This window comes from Aquila chrysaetos, chromosome 3 (genome assembly GCF_900496995.4).
Source record: "Aquila chrysaetos chrysaetos chromosome 3, bAquChr1.4, whole genome shotgun sequence".
Classification (NCBI taxonomy): domain Eukaryota; kingdom Metazoa; phylum Chordata; class Aves; order Accipitriformes; family Accipitridae; genus Aquila; species Aquila chrysaetos.
The window spans coordinates 23,666,253-23,682,430 of record NC_044006.1 but is presented as its reverse complement, the minus strand read 5'-3'; the positions used below and the strand labels follow the sequence as shown (position 1 = coordinate 23,682,430).

Here is a 16,178-nt window from a genome sequence, read left to right as displayed (position 1 = left end):
CCACTGCCAAGGGGAGGTGTTTAGAGAAGGGATGTTCCCATGGGAAAAAAAAAAATGACTACAACTCCCTCTGCACATAGTCAGACACTGAAAAACAGCGAAACTTAAATCCCGACTCACATGGAAGGTGGATTTGCACAATCAGATGACAAGTGGACAGACCCTTCACTGACAAACAGTAAAATCATGGACTAGATGAGTAACAAGAATGCACCTATGTCCTAATGGGACTGCAACGCGAGGGCTAACTTTACAAGGCAGCCCACAAACACTGAATTCTTAGGAAAAGAGAGTTTCCCATTAGGACCAGACTAACTTTCTTTGAAGTTAATGAGATTTTTGTCATCATGTTTGGAACAGAAGCACTTGAAGCTGTGGGCTAAAATCCAGCGTTTACACATGTGGGTTAGAAAACCCAAGGATCCTGGCACTGGCCCCCTCTCCACAGGGCCAGGCGGATGCCAGGGGAGGTAGTCCAGTGGGGGCACCGAGTGGGAAAGAGGAGAAACAGGCCATATCCAGGAGGAGCAATATACAAGGTGGATCAGGAGCTGTTTGCTGGCTGCTCTTTGCCGACAGCTGTACCAGAGATGTCTGCCTGGGAGGTGGCTGGACCCCACGTGCCCCACTGCCATCCCAGTCCTCAGGGTGACCAAAGATGGAGAGATGACTCTATCCCACAGAGGGGAGAGCTGGTGGCACACAGGCCAACAGTGACATGGGCACAGTGGCCAGAAAGAGATATAAACATGTCCCCAAATACCCAAGAGTGAAGAGGCGGCTCAGCCATGGGAGCAGCCTCAGCCCCCCAGTGTCTCCCTTCATGGCAGGAGCCCAGGGTCCTGCAAGGTAGGACTCAGTCTGCAAGGGTAGCACATCTAAATGTAGGATGTCCCTAAACAAGATCTCCCTGTGGAAGCCTTCAAAGGCACTAACTTTTCTCCATCAATTCAGGTAGCTAGGTATTTACTTTAGGAGGACTGTTTCATTTGGTGCTAAAATGTCAGTGCAAGCTAGGTGCTGAGTTAGCAGATCCCACCCTTTGAGCATGTCACGGCTTGCTGGCAGGTATACGTTGGGTGTCCTTACTTGAGAGCATGACTAGCGCATCACAGGGCACCGAGGGTTCAGTACACATCTATAATCTCACAGGACATCTGCATGAACATCTGAACCACCAGCATTCTTAGTGGACGGAGCATCACTCACCATTCAGCATCAGACAATGTGCTGGCAATTACATATTTCACTATTGAAAAAACCACTACAACCCCAATTTAGTTTTCAGCGTTGCTTTTACTCTGCATTTCTTTCCTCCTGGAGGGTGAAAGACATTTTGTTTAGAAACAGCACAGGATGAATTAAAGTATACATGGAATGTCGGTACAATAACATAACCAGTAATACACGTAACCTGAACATTTATGATGTATATTACTAGTTTCCACTTAATTACAGCAACAGAGTAATCCACTTCATCTGAAGTCACTGACAGTCTCAACCTGTTTTTTACATATATATAATTCCATGCTTGGTTGGAGGCAGCTTAAATTGTGTTGACCCAGTAGTCCTACAGCAAAAATTAGAGATTTTTGTGAACAGGAACGGGTTGTTGGTAACACTTTGCTTCTGAAAAAATTTTGTTAGGTGTGTGCTGGAGGGTCAGCAGTGGAGGCAGGGCATGTATTCACCAGGGACAGTCACATTTCCAGTCCTATAGGGTTTTGCAAAAGGCAGATTTCAACAGTGCGCATGTTCTGACCCTCACTTCGAAGCTCAGCATTCAAGGAAAGATTGTCAAAGTTAAATGGGTGTGGCTTCTGCCCTGCCATGAACCTACTCCCTCGTGGAAGGTGGTTGGCCTTTTCACTGTTTACAGGAATTTTTGGTTTATGCCAGCAGACAGCACCTAAGGTTCAGTTCTCTTTTCACTTTGTGCAGCTGCTGGTCTTGCCTGCTCCCATTATCTTTTTCTGTGCACTGGTAGTATCTCAATTCAACGGCATAGCGTTTAACGCTCCTGCATTAGCTTCCTCCCCTGGCTCATACAAGCTTGCCCTGCCAGGAAAGGCCACTGAACTGTAAAACCCTCCAAGGCAGTTGTTGGCAAGGTCTGAGAAAAGGGATTTCAACTTAAACTGCAAGAATGTTTTTCAGAGACATGGTTTCAGCTTGTTTCATGTTGTCAGCATGGGATCTCTGTCCTTCCTACAGGCAAATCTCCTTTGGCCTTTGCTAGTCAGAGTGGCCCGAGTGGCTGGCTGGGGTTCAGCAGAGTGGCTTTTTTTGCTCCTCCTTGGTAAAGCTATGAAAAATACCAGCCCTTTTGAATTTTTTTTCCCAAACAGTTACAACAGTTAATAACTTCAATCTGACTCATAAAAGTATACTCTTCTAATTAACAGAAGCAGGAGATGGTATTTTTTTCAGAGGCGATCTCCAGCCTATTACCAATAACTTCAGCGACCTCCTTCCCAGCTTGCAAAATTGGACTCCAGAGGCTATCAGCCTTATCCGCATCTATCTACTGCAAGGTAAGTCAGCTTATTAGCTGGCATAAAAAGGTAATAAAATGCAAACAAATAAAATCAGAATTCCCCAGAAGCTGCTCCCCTATTTACAAGCTTGCCCTTTGTCTCAGGTTTTATTTTATGTATCAAAAACAACACAAGTCAAATTTCAGAGCGTGACCACAGATATGGCTGCCAAGCAGGAAGGACACAAAGTGCAACCCAATCCTTAGCTTTAGAGTTTTATTCACTTACAACCCCATGACTAGTTATGGAGAAGCTGCCTTTTATAATAGCAGTGTACCAACCTACTTTTATAACCATCTAAGGCTTCAAGTTGCTTTTCCTTTGTCTTTTTTTTTCTATGTCCAGTCAGACTAACACTCAAAATAAAACATAGATCAAAAGCAGCACGGCCTTCCTTTTCAGCTCTCTGGAAAGGTGAACACATCCTCCCAGCCGCCCCCCGGAGTTGCTCTGAGGTGCCAGGGGTTGAGTGGTGCATCTGCCAAGATACACAAGCATACAGCCCACGTCTGGGTCCTGAGGGGCACCAGGGCGAGATGGTGCCTTCCACTGACGACAGCAGGACAGCTCCCACACATACCATCTAGTACGTGTTCAGTCCTTCCTGAATCACAGCCTGGGGAACAATAAGTCATGAGAAGTCTTGGGGGGATAAAAAGAAAATAACACACAGATGGAGAACAGCCGAGGATCTGGTCCATGGGTTTTGAACTGGACATTATTTGAGGTGCTATGTTGGTCCTCCCCTCACCATTTCATTAAGCTTGTATCTCAGTCATTAGGAATTTCCTAGTAGCGAGACGCATCACATCCACATAATGTCCTGACATGCTAGTGCTGCTGTTACTCTGAAAGGAGAGTTGATCTGATCACTTCTCACTCATGTACACCAGCCATGGGCCATGACAGTGGCCTGTCAGCTATGCCCCAAGGGCATCCTGTATTCCCAGCAGGCAGATTCTCTTCTAATCTTACATGAGCCAACTTGTGGCAGGCAATCGGACGTCAGGGGTTGATGCAAGATGGCCAAGCCCAAATCTTAACTGATTTCAAGTCACCTGGCCCCAGCTACCTGCTAATGAGTTTCTCACAGTCAAATACCAGAGAAATGATTGATGCCAATAAAATTATTATGGAAATTCCATTGCTTCCTTCTCACTGAACCTTGAAAGAGGGTTTTTGGACCTGAAGTTAAGGATGTAGGTGACTAACTTTGGGCATTTACCTCCAGAAGGAATGAAAACCATATCACTCTGTGCCCAACCCAGTGCTGCCCACAGGGAGTCAGCTTCTGAAGAAGGCAAAGAGAGAGATAAAACAGAGACCATAACTACACATATACCCAATGTAGGCTTACAGCTAGTCAGGCAAAACACTCTTGTGTAGCACTTCCCCTGCCCTGAAAGAGAAGTCCTGTAGTCATCACAGGAAACTGAGGTTTTAGGCCAGGCCACCTTGGAAAAATATAGAGCTGCTTTAACAGCAAGCCAAAATGCTATAATGTTAAAATATCTTTTCTGGTTATTTTTCAAGATCCCTTTCCCCTTCCCTTGCTGAGATGCAAGAGGCAAAATTGCAAAATCAGCCTAGATACAGGGAGCAATGATGTGTGAAGGTTGAACTTGGGATTTCAGTACTATGACCGCTTGACCCCCAACTCTGGTACAATTGTTGCACTGGAAACACCGAAATAAGCATGCTCCGGTGCTGAAATGATTACATTAGGTATTGGACTAATATGACTCAGGATAAGGTACTTCTGCTTCTCAGCAAAACACTTTAGAATTTTGTGCAAGAAATGACAAAAACAGATCTCTACCATGTCACTTCTCCCAGACAGCAGCTTTTTTTCTTAGTAAAATTGCTCCTTTTTTGAACCCAAGGAACCCGCCAGCCTCTGCTGCATCCTGTGGACAGGAGTTCCTCGGCTAAATGACACACTGTAGGAGGGGGAAGCTCCTCTGGCTTTGAAGCTGCTGCTTGCTAGCTTCCCTTGTGGCCCCCAGCCCTGCGGTAGAGGAGGCAGTCAACAGCTATCCCAGCTTACTTTCTTCATGCAACTCATGGTCTTCCCAGCCCCTGTTACAAACCACCACTATCTCTTTTCCACACTGAATGGTCCTAGCCTGCTAACTCGCTCCTCACACCTTCGTCCTAGCCCATCAAGAGACCCGAGATGGGGAGAAGGACCCCCCTCGCCCTGCGATCCCACAGTGTGTGCTTGGAAAGGGTCCAACAGGGTGGGTGCAGTTACTGCAGGGCCATATCCACCCTACTGCCACTGACCCATGAACTAGCTTCGAGTGTGCTTGTATGACCACACTGATTGACTGAAGTGTGGACACATATCCAGACTACACCTAGAGCAAACAATACGAAAAGGCACAAGGAAAAATAAAGCAGAAGAGGGCTGCAAAAAATAAATGGCAAGGGCAGGGAAATCAATAGCGCAAATATTGAATCAGGGATCAAATAGCTTATCCATATATTAAAAACAGCTTCAGAGAACAAGGAAAATACTGACAGAATACCTTCTCACCTACAGGATACATGTTTGGTTGCACGTGTCTAAGTGAGAAAACAGAAACTTGCATACCAGTGCCTTCAAGTAACATTTCTTTCTGCAGGGGTGGTGTAACAGCTTCTCCTATCTGTCTGCGTGGGTGTGCGTGTCTATATACATACAGATGTACACAGTCTATAGACTACAGGTTAGATTATGCCATGCCGCATCCCCACCAGCCAGCAGTGCAACTGAAATCACTACGTGGTGGGAAAGGAGAACCTTCCTAGACCAGGAGGATTTGCAGGAAGGAGCCAGTCCTGTGCAGCGCTAGGGATCTGGCTCATGCACTGTATGGGAGCAGACCCAAAGCACGGTGGGTGCAAAGGCTTTGGCCCACCCCTGGACACGTGGATATCGCATGTGGTAGTCTCCTTGGTATGGTGGGACTGACTGAGGGCAGGGATCTGTGGCTATCTGTCCTGAAAAGCAACCAAGCCAGCATACTCCTGCTCAGCCATCTTTGCAGCATCTAGGCCATTGTCCTCCACAGCAGCACGAGATGCTCTCACCTTGGTGGACAGCTGGAGTAGCTCCATGCCCACCACAGTTTCTTACAAAGCATTTTCCTGCAGCACTGGTTCCTGGCAGAGCCATGCCTGTGAGCTGCCTAACTCAGGAGTGCCCTGAAGGGAAGGAGTCATTCGAAATACCTCCTCACTGGATGAGGAAACAGTTGATTGGCAGTGGGAGATGCGGCATTTGTAATGCCTCATCCTTCCCTGGGGCACTGTTCATTTCTCCCCAAGTGTTGCCTTAACTTACTCAAAGCAATTAGGTTCAAAGCCCTGGCTGATGTTCAGACCATGCGCATGCACCAAGAGCAGGTCACGGTGCAAGCAGACTTGTTTGACTCTTACCTTGATGCAAAAACAGAGAGGCTCCGCTTGTGTCAGAAGGAGGTGAGCTGCTCACGCGGCTAAGCCCCAGCCCCAAATCCCACTGGCGGGATGAAACCTCAGCTCTTAGTGACCTCTGAGTCAAGCAAGATTTGAGCAATGGGTTCAAAATGTACGTGCCTTTTCCAAAAGGTGGTGGTACCATCTGCCACACCCCACTTACTACCACTCTTTCCAGCTCTTCCTGCCCACTTATTTCCATCATCATGGCTTTATCCCCACAGGGTGCACCAGAGCCTCTGTGCAGTGCAAGACCTGTGCAGGGTTGAGCAGGGTGTGCATCATCTCCCCCCAGCAAAATGGGAGCGGGAGGCCCAACCCAGGAGCTCCCCAGGCATTAACCCAGCACCAGCAATCCCTCGGGACTTCAAGGGTGTGCAGTAGCCCTGGGAGCTGCTTAGGAAGTCTTGGCAATTAGTACAGCCATTCACAGCCACTTTTCCTTAAACTCCAAGGAAAAAAAAAAAACAACCAAGAGGGTTATTAAACAGTCAAAAACCAAAAAGTTTCCTTGGAGAGTGAACAGAGTGGCTGGTTGGTTGCTCAGCAGGGCAAAACCTGTCCTGCGTATGTCAAGTGCTGCTACTGGACATGGGTTACTGCGGCGCTGCATGCAGCTACAGGATGGAGCACTGCAAGGTTCAGGCTTCCCTGTGCTTTGGTCACCCCATGCTGGGGTGCTGCAGCTGGCCAGTGTTACCCTGCCCTGGGAGCCACCACTAGCTTTGCACGCAGCAGGCTGGCTGCTGAACCAGCAAAGGTTCAAATGCACAAAGCACTTCATTATCAGCAGCTGAGTACAGTGGGCTCCTTCTCCTTTGGTAACAGTGCATTTGTTTTCAGGCTATGAATGCATACGCAAGTGTCTGTTATGGTTTCTGTGGTTAGCCAACAAGCCTCTGGTGGCCTAGGTCCGTATGGCGCCTCAAGGAGGAACCTCCTTTCCGTGGCACAGCAGCATTTAAAGGGAACTGCCAAACTTGGAGGCAAAAGGGCAAACCAGTTTCAGTTACAGACAGTGTTGCCCATGAAATTCGTCCATAGGTCACAGAAGTCCAAACTCCTGCCCAGACAGGATGATCACCAACACTAGCTCAGGTCAGCTGAGGTCTTGTTTAGCTGAGCCTCGAAAACCTCCATGGGTGGAGACACTGCTGCCTTTCTGTAACCTCCTGTTGACGTTTTTTTGCCTGATGACCAGCTTGAAACTCCCAAGACATAACCCGTGCCTGCTGCCTCTTCTTGTTCTGGCCACTTCTACGGAGAGGAGCTTGGCTCCTTTCCAAGCATGTCGGCTGCTATCACGTCAGCCTGAGCCTCCCTATCTCCAACAAACCCACATCCCTCAGCCTCTCCTTGTAGGCCCCTGCCATCTTGGTCTCCTTGTGCCAGACCAGTTTCCCAACACCCCTCTTGAACTGGGGGGTCCAGCACTGGAAACAACAACCCAGGTACAGCCATTGATTACATCAGAGCCCTGAAGTCACCACCATCCTTCAAGTTATTTTGATATATGCTGTGACTGAGACGTTGTACAAACCTTCCAAGTTTCAGTGGCTCCTTGTTAAGGACAATAGGGACGTTTCTCAGGTTTTACTTATAGCTCCTTATCTAACCAGTGAAACTGTGCTTTAAGGTTCACCTGCAATTATAATTTCATTTGGCTTTGTTCCCTGTAAAGGTATACAAGGTATTATTTACCTTAGAATATAATACTCTCGGACCTTGTTTATACAACCAATTTTTCAAACGCTTCTCACCATTAATTCAAGAATACTTCAATCTTCATGAGCGATGCTGTGAACCATGCTGTTAACCATGCACCTGCTTCTTCTACTATTTAAAGCGTGACATGGTATAGCCCTGCTTGAAGAAAATCTGATGAACAAGATGCTGAAAAATTAGGGTTGGGTTTGAGAATGAGGGGAAGGTGCAGGGAAGACTCATTACAGCCAAGACCTGGGATATGTGCAAAGAAAAGTGTATTTCACTGAAATTTGAGCGGAAATGTGTGCCCGAGACTCTTCTCTAAAAATACCTCAGCTCAAGTGTGCAGAAACTCCACACAACCAAACTACTGTAGTTCCTGCATAAGGATAACCCACCTTCTGCCCTGGTAAATCAAGGTCTTACGGTTGGCCATCATCTTCAGCCTTACAAGGCCTACCACATTTGAACCACTCACTCTTCAAATACAGCTCGCCCATTAGTCTCACATCACTTTTTTGTGCATGTGTGGTCTAAAATATCTGTAAATATTAAATTTCAGCCACTGAGCTTTGAACAGTGTTTTAGTTTGGAAATGCTGGCACCCCTTTTTGAGATCATCTCCAGCTGCATTTTGGACAAGTACATATGAACCATTTACCGGACGTGCACTGCTTCGACGTATGGCGACTGCAGCCTTCCTTGCAGCCCTGGCCCCACGCTGACAAGCAACACTGGCAGACAAGGGCCAAACCCTGTGTACCTAGAGGAGAGGGATTCTGCCCAAACTGTACCTGCTCGGCAATCTTTTCCTCCCACAACAACTGGAGGAAAACTCGTTTCCGTTCCCACCTTCAAGTGTTTACAACAGTGAATTTACAGCTGTTGTTTGTGTTCTTCTGCCTTAAAAGTGAGCGTCACCAAGTGAATTGCTGCCCATGCTTTCTGCACACGTGCAAACATCTCCTAGACCTTGACCTCCAACAATGACTGTAATAAAGAAATGTCAGTTTTAAGATAGGCCATGTTAAAAAACTTTCCAAAAGGTTTGTTAGGAGGAGGGGCAACAGCCAAATTAACCAGAGAGGAGAGAGTCTGGTCCTTCTCCTGCTACTCCCACAAAGACAGCCACAGCTTACAGCTGGCTGAGTTAGTAACAAGGGCAAACAAATCAGGCTTGCAGCCTTCATTATTTCTCCATCATGTACAAAGGTCTAAGGAGACTTGATGTACTTAGAAATGCATAGTTCCTAGTTGTCATTTCTGCAGACCTATGAGGGATGCTGGGTCACCGCATCAAGTCTCAGCTGGATGTGTCCCACTCTTTGTATCACTGCTGCTACCCAAAGAGCTGCCCAGGTGCAAAGACCCATGTTGGTACAGAGGAAAGGCACTCTGCCCTCTTCCCCACCACATATGCAGCTCCCCTCTTTGGAGGGGAAGACTTATGAGCACACAGAGAGCAGAGGCAAAGGCTTTGCCCCTCTTGGGACACGGCTGCCAGATGTGATGAGCTAGGATGGTCTGGTGAAGCAGGGGACTTGGAGCAAAAAACCTCCCAGCCTCTTCTGGGAACACTGACTTTTCATCCTTCTGATACAAAAAAGGAAAAGGCACAAACCCAACTCCAGTGGCATTTTCACCTGCAAGTCTATTTTTACGCTCCTGCTGGACACGGTGCAGATCTGCCAGTCACGATAAACCTGACAGGTTCTGATACGGAATTTGTTGAACACCGACACTCCTAGTGAAAGTGGCTGACTGTTCACATGCAGCCTGTTGTACTGTCCCAAAATTACACTTTGACCTACACACAGCAGGAATGGTGATCAAAACCCCATCCTGGTTAAAAGTTGAAAGGAAAAAGTGGCAACCTTACAGTGAGTAATGTCAGGAATGGGTAAGCGGAAGTTACAGGCGTCAGATACAAATGGCAAGTTAAAAGGTGTATGTGACTCATAGGCGAAGCTGAAGGAATTAATGAAAGGCTCCATAGCCTTACAGGCAGCAGCAGGCATGGGGCCATTTCAAGAGGAAGAGAGGAAAGTCAGGAAACAGCAGAGCTGAAGTATCAGCTGCCTTCAGTGATTGCTTTTCTAATTCGGGACAGGTCCTCTTATGGAAAAGTACTGATGCACAGGCACCTTCCACAGCTACCATGTTTACTTTCAGCCTTCCCCAAACTGGGAAAGCTCCACAGCCGCAGGTGTGTGAAGGAAGAGGAGGAGTGGCTGATAAGCCTCTGGCCCTGATTTCTACAATACTGACTCAGAGCGGACCAGCTCCCTCCGAGGCTGTCACTGCCACCACACCACCACTGCCAGGAAAGATGTGACCAGAATGACTTTGTGAGTCGGCAGATCAGCAGGTGAGCAGGGGTTAGCAGGTCCATGGCCAGTGCGTTCAGAGTTGGCTGGGGACTGGGGATGCTGTCACGAGGCAGGCTGGCGAGGGGTGGCATAGTGCTGTGCCCCCGATGGCAGCCATCACGCCTCCTTCTTCTCCACTGGGAGCTGCGCCGGCTGGGGCGCAGCTGTGTGCAGCAGCACGAGGCCACAGAGCGTCACGGCAAGGCCGACCCACCACAGAGGCGTCCATGTCTCCGTGAAGAGAAGCTTGCCCAGGATGGCCTGAAGGAAAGGACAGAGACAAAGCTTTGCTGGGCTGAGCCACCCCAAAGCCTCCTGCGCTGCCAGAGCTGCGAGGACTTCTTCTGCTGGGAGAGCCAGCCCTGGAAAAAACCTGCTCAAGGAAACTCCTGCTGGGACCACCAACAGAAATGGCTGCTGCGCCTGATGCCAGAGATGACCTACTCTACCATCCAGCCTGGAAGCACAGCCATATTGCGGTCCCAAAGCAGGATTCTGACAGATGCATGTGTGCTTTGCTGCCTTCCCAGCACCTCTCGGGAGCCAAAACTCCAGTCAACTGGGCAGTTCCAGTCAATAAAAAAAGGGCCTCAGTGACTTGAGTTTTGGACACCACCATGATCTGACTGAGTTGGAGCACAGAAACAAGGTGGACAGCTGCTGAGAGTGAAAAGCAAGCACAAGAAACCAGTGGGTCAAAAATGCTCTTGCTGCCACTAGAGGTGGTGCATCTTCACACTCAGCTAGGGTAGCTTTGGCTTGTCACAGGTGAGGTGTTGCAAAGGAAAAGCAAAACAAAGCAAAGCTCCCAGCTCCGGCTCTCGCTGGCAATTAGAAAAGTTCAGTAAACCATACAGCTACCCCAAGGCATGGCACTGGGCAGCAGTGCCCTTCCTCCTGCACCACCCAGAAAAGTCCTTGTCATGGTTTAACCCCAGCCAGCAACTAAGCACCACGCAGCTGCTCACTCACTCCCCCCCCACCCAGTGGGATGGGGGAGAAAATCGGGAAAAAGAAGCAAAACCCACGGGTTGAGATAAGAACAGTTTAATAGAACAGAAAAGAAGAAACTAATAATGATAATGATAACGCTAATAAAATGACAACAGCAATAATGAAATGATTGGAATGTACAAATGATGCGCAGTGCAATTGCTCACCACCCGCCGACCGGCACCCAGCTAGTCCCCCGAGAGGCAATTCCCTGCCCCCACTTCCCAGTTCCTATACTAGATGGGACGTCCCATGGTATGGAATACCCTGTTGGCCAGTTTGGGTCAGGCGCCCTGGCTGTGTCCTGTGCCAACTTCTTGTGCCCCTCCAGCTTTCTCGCTGGCTGGGCATGAGAAGCTGAAAAATCCTTGACATTAGTCTAAACACTACTTAGCAACAACTGAAAACATCAGTGTTATCAACATTCTTCACATACTGAACTCAAAACATAGCACTGTACCAGCTACTAGGAAGACAGTTAACTCTATCCCAGCTGAAACTAGGACAGTCCTACAGCCTCAGCCGTGAACAACTGTCAGAGCAGCTGAGACCCGATACAATCATTTTACGTCTGCCTGTAACTCTCCCTTTGTGGCCAGCAACGCCGGTCACGCTGGGAGATGAGCTACGACCAGTCGCATCCAGTGTGACCGTTCCCACATCGCTGTGCTCCTCCAGGCTTCAGCGCGTGGGGAAGGGATCTACTCACCGAAGAGATGAAGTTGGAGGCCGTCGTTGTCACAGAGGCAGCGGCCGAGGAGGAAGAGAGTCGCAGGGCTTTTGCAAAGACCGTCCACATCATCGCATTGCACGCAAACACCAAGCCAATACAGCCAATGCGAAGCAGCACAGGCAGCTGTAGGATGAAAGAGAAAAACCCGCTTATTTTCACCGACTGCTCATTCACCCTCACTAATTCATGGGCACTTTGGAGCAAAAGCCAACGGCGTGGGCTTTTGAAACTGAATTACAGCTGGTATTACATGAAGATGAATATATTAAATTGCAGAAGGAAAGAGAAGCAAGGAAACAGCCCTGGACAGAGCATGACCGTGGCATGTCCTGCCATGAGTCCTCGATAGAGTATGCAAAAGGGTCAAGTTCAGCCCTGCCAGAGACAAACACCAAAGATGTATGTGCTGGTGCTGCCTGTGGTCCAGGACCTGTCTGTTGAGAATTTGGACTGAGACCCAAACCACAGGTCCTCACCACCTCCCGTGACCTGGCCTGCCTTACTGCTGCAGCGAGGGCAGAGTGGAATCCTCTGGGAGGAAAGCAAGAGCTGAGGGGCTTCATGCCTTATTTTGCACACTTGCTGGAGAGCAGACTTACTGAAAGCTCTCTGCTCCAGCATTTAGCGGCAACAAAACCACCTCTGAATTCAAGGGACTTCAAGGCCAACTAGGTTCTGAAGAAAGATCTCCCTCCTTAGACAAGCTGACAAGACATGTAACAGCCTCGGTCTGAAAAAAAGGGCACAGTTTTGCCTAAAAAGCCTTCACCATTCACAGTCTCCCCCCACACCCATCGTTTTAGCTGCTGCGGCCATTTCCCTAGCCCCCCGGGTACCACATACTTGATGTGAAGACACCAAGGGAGGAGATCACAGGCAGATCACAACTCTCACAAACAATCAGGGAGCACACAAGGGCAAGTGAAAGCAAGGCTTTGTCTAAGCCCGTAGCAATCATGCCTTCATAGCCCGTCACCTTTCAGTCCATGGTGGGATTCATCTCCAAGGAGACAGAAATGTAGGTGTGAAGCCACCAACAAACACAGCTGAGAGGTGGCACGTGCCCCGTGGGAATGGCTGCGCTGTGGCCTCCTGCCTCCCGCCCCCATCAATGGGGGCCACCAACCCTGTTCTGCTCCCACCCAGAAGAAGAAACAAATAACTGCAAGCTAGCAGAGGCCACAGGGATTTCTGAAACAAGTGATGTAGCAGGTACAAAGTTAAAAGGAAAAGGCTATAAAGCAAATCCCTGCTCGGTGGCTGGCGCAAGGTCTCTGAGACCAACCCCATCCCAGAGACAAACGGTTCTGGTGTTTGGCCTCATTTTGCTCCACTTGTGGCAAAGGTTTCCAACTTTATCAGGGTAATGGTAAATGATCCAAAACAATTCCTACCAGTGAAGCACTTTGCTTTCCCACCGCTGCCATGGCAAACTCTGCAGAGAGGGGTAAGAAGGACAACCAGGCCCGGCTGCTACTGGCCTTCTGAAGAAGAAACCTGCTGCTGTGTACGGCTCACTGTGGGATGACGTTTGCCTCCCAGCTTCACCCTCTGCCTGTGTGACCAGACAGTTTTACCTTGCTCAGGGCAGTAGTGTACATCCACATATGCCTCTAGTGGGTTGGCAGACTTGGGAATAAAGAGATGAGAGGGGAAAACAATTCTCTGTGTTTCACCTAAATTCAGTATATCATTTCTGGATCAGAAAGAGCCTGTGTTCTACTGCTAGGAAAAAGGGCCTTAAGAAAAAGAGACCTTGTTACCATCTTTAACCACCTGCCCAAGGGTGTAGAGAGGATGGAGCCCAGGCTCTTCTCCAAGCTGTGCTGGGATATGACAAAAGGCAGCAAGTAAAGATTAGAACAAGTGTTGATCTGATACAAGGAAAACCAAAGGTGATTAAACGCTGGAACAGAGGTCATGGGCTCTCCAACCTTAGAGATATTAAAAATTTGATTGGAGAAGGTCACAAGCAATGTGTTGCAGAGCAGTGGGTGGACTCCCACGTCCAGAGTTCCTGCCTGACTTGAATTAGTCTGCAAGTCTATCAGCAGTGTAGCAAAGCTGGTTCCCACCATCACAGCAGCTATGCTACCTTCAGAAGTGACCATGAACTCATGGGTTCTTTTTCTGATCTTCTTCTATTACAGAGCCAGGGAAATCAGCTGCAGTGTACTCTGGAGGTGACACACGCCCAGAAGGAAGGTTTTCCAGAGAGAGGTCAAGTCCTTCTGTGTCCTGGGCAGAGGAGCGGTTATCACAATGGCACACAGGCAGAGATATGAACATCCCCAGGTGTTCCCCACCGGGAATGAGGGAAGTATAAATTCCTCCCCCGCTAAGGGCTCAGCTGAGCCAGCCCAGTGAGTCAAGGATTACTCCTCTGACTGCTTTTCTAAGAGGAGATTAATTTCAATGTACATTTCAGATAGTCCAGAACCACTCCTGAAGTGGCAGAAATTGCCCAGGACCATGTCCAGACAGTGTCTGAGTATCTCCAAGGATGGAGACTTCACTTCCCTGAGTAAACTGGGCCAGCACTCTGTCACTCTCACAGTGAAAAATTGTTTCCTGGTGTTCAGGGGGAACCTCCTGCGTGTCAGTTTGTGCCCATCGCCTCTGGCCCTGTCACCAGGCACCACTGGAAAGAGCCTGGCTCTGTCCTCTGTGCGCCCTCCTTTCAAATATTTGTATACATTGATAAGATTCCCCCTGAGCCTTCTCTTCTCCAGGCTGAACAGTCCCAGCTATCTCAGCCTTTCCTCACAGCAGAGATGCTCTGGGCCCTTCATCATCTGCGTGGCCTTTTGCTGGACTCTTTCCAGCATGTCTGTCTCATTTTTGTACTGGGGAGCATGGCACTGGACCCAGTATCACTGGTGTGCCCTCACCAGTGCTGAGCAGAGGGGAAGGATCACCTCCTTTGACCTGCTGGCAACACTCCACCTTGATGACATGACACTTTGTCATAGCACATTCAATAAAAAAAAACTCAAAAAAAACCCCTAGCAAAGGGGCAATATTTCTATAAATTTCAAAGGAGAAAAATACTCAGAAAAGATGCTGTCAATATTTTCAGTAATTCCACGCTCTGCTCTTCTGCCAGTGCAGAACACAATCTTTTTTTGGGGGGGGGGGATTCGGAAGACTATCAGGATTTACATTTTTTGGTTCTCCTTCCTGTCACCCTTTCTGATATATTGGAAAGGGTCAACAGGATTGGCAAGTACTGAGTTTTTGCTTTTTTAACCATTTCTTAATAATCACACAAGTCAATTTTCTTTTTTCCTGATACAAGGCTGGATTCAGATATAGTTTCTCTTGTGGGTTCTCCTTTGGATTCCAAGTCCAAATGTACATTTGCCATATGAATAACAACCCCCGACCTTTACCCAAATGAGTCTCCACAATGTGTTTTTATGATACACGTATGCCGTCTCCCTCAGCATCTCCCCGTTCACAAACAATCTTGTGTACATCTCCACCTCTGCCATGCCCATGTGAGAGGTCACTCCTGTAGGTAAGGACACTGTATTTTTGAGGTGAAAGGCCAGCAAGTCCCACATAACCTTCAGCACAATGAGGTTTGAGAAACACAACCGAGATAAATATCATCCCCTATGAACACGCAACGGAGAGCTCAGCAGATGAGCACATCAGCTGATCAGCACAATGCAAACCAACTGCTCCACCTCTCTGCTCTTGTCACGAGTGAACAGAAGTAGAACGAGAGAGGGATAAGGGCAATGTTATTGGAAAAACAGCAGTCAGAAAACAAGTGTTTGATAGTCAAGAGCACCAACACCTTGCTTTTAAAGTAAAACTGACAGAAAACCACTGGCCTTTCAGAGTTGGGTTTGGTTTTGGGCATTCCCATACCATGCTTGTTCTCCTCGCTTTTACACACCAGCAGACTTGCTTCAGTCTGCTTGCTCTGGGTTTACATTACCACCATGCGTTACTCAACACCCTAGCAGCTACAAGGCTCGGCTCCGCTCTCCAAAACCGGTTACCCCACAAATCCCTCTGAAGACAAGTGCAGGATACCCCCTGGAAGAGCCGGTGTGCTTCCTCCCATCACAGATCCAATAAGAAGCGAAGCCTTAACGGCCGAGTAACGCCTGTCGGAGGCAGGGGGGACAGGGGGAAGGCCGCACGCAAAACACACGTTAACTCACGGCAGTCGCTTCCCTGCCCCGATTTCCTCCATCCTTACCCAGCCTCCGGCCGCCTCCCCGCCCGGCCCCGGCCCCTGCCCCAGCGCCAGCTTCGCCGCGGCCGCCGCCGCCGCCGCCAGCAGCCCCGCGGCCGCCGCCGCCGGCCCGCCGCCCCTCATGGCCCCGTCGCAGCGCCGCGCCTGCGCAGAGGCGGGCGGGA

At 48.8% G+C, this 16,178-nt stretch overlaps 1 protein-coding gene across 1 annotated transcript; it reads right to left on the bottom strand.

Annotated features, from left to right (window-relative positions):
• Nucleotides 1-1,276: 1,276 nt before the first annotated feature.
• TMEM42 (transmembrane protein 42) lies at nt 1,277-16,137 on the bottom strand. Its single transcript, XM_030009613.1, has 3 exons — nt 16,018-16,137; nt 11,778-11,924; nt 1,277-10,336 (listed from the first exon to the last, which is right to left on the bottom strand). Exons 1-3 carry the CDS (start codon nt 16,135-16,137, stop codon nt 10,193-10,195), a joined length of 411 nt encoding a protein of 136 aa, XP_029865473.1. The 3' UTR covers nt 1,277-10,192.
• Nucleotides 16,138-16,178: the final 41 nt, after the last annotated feature.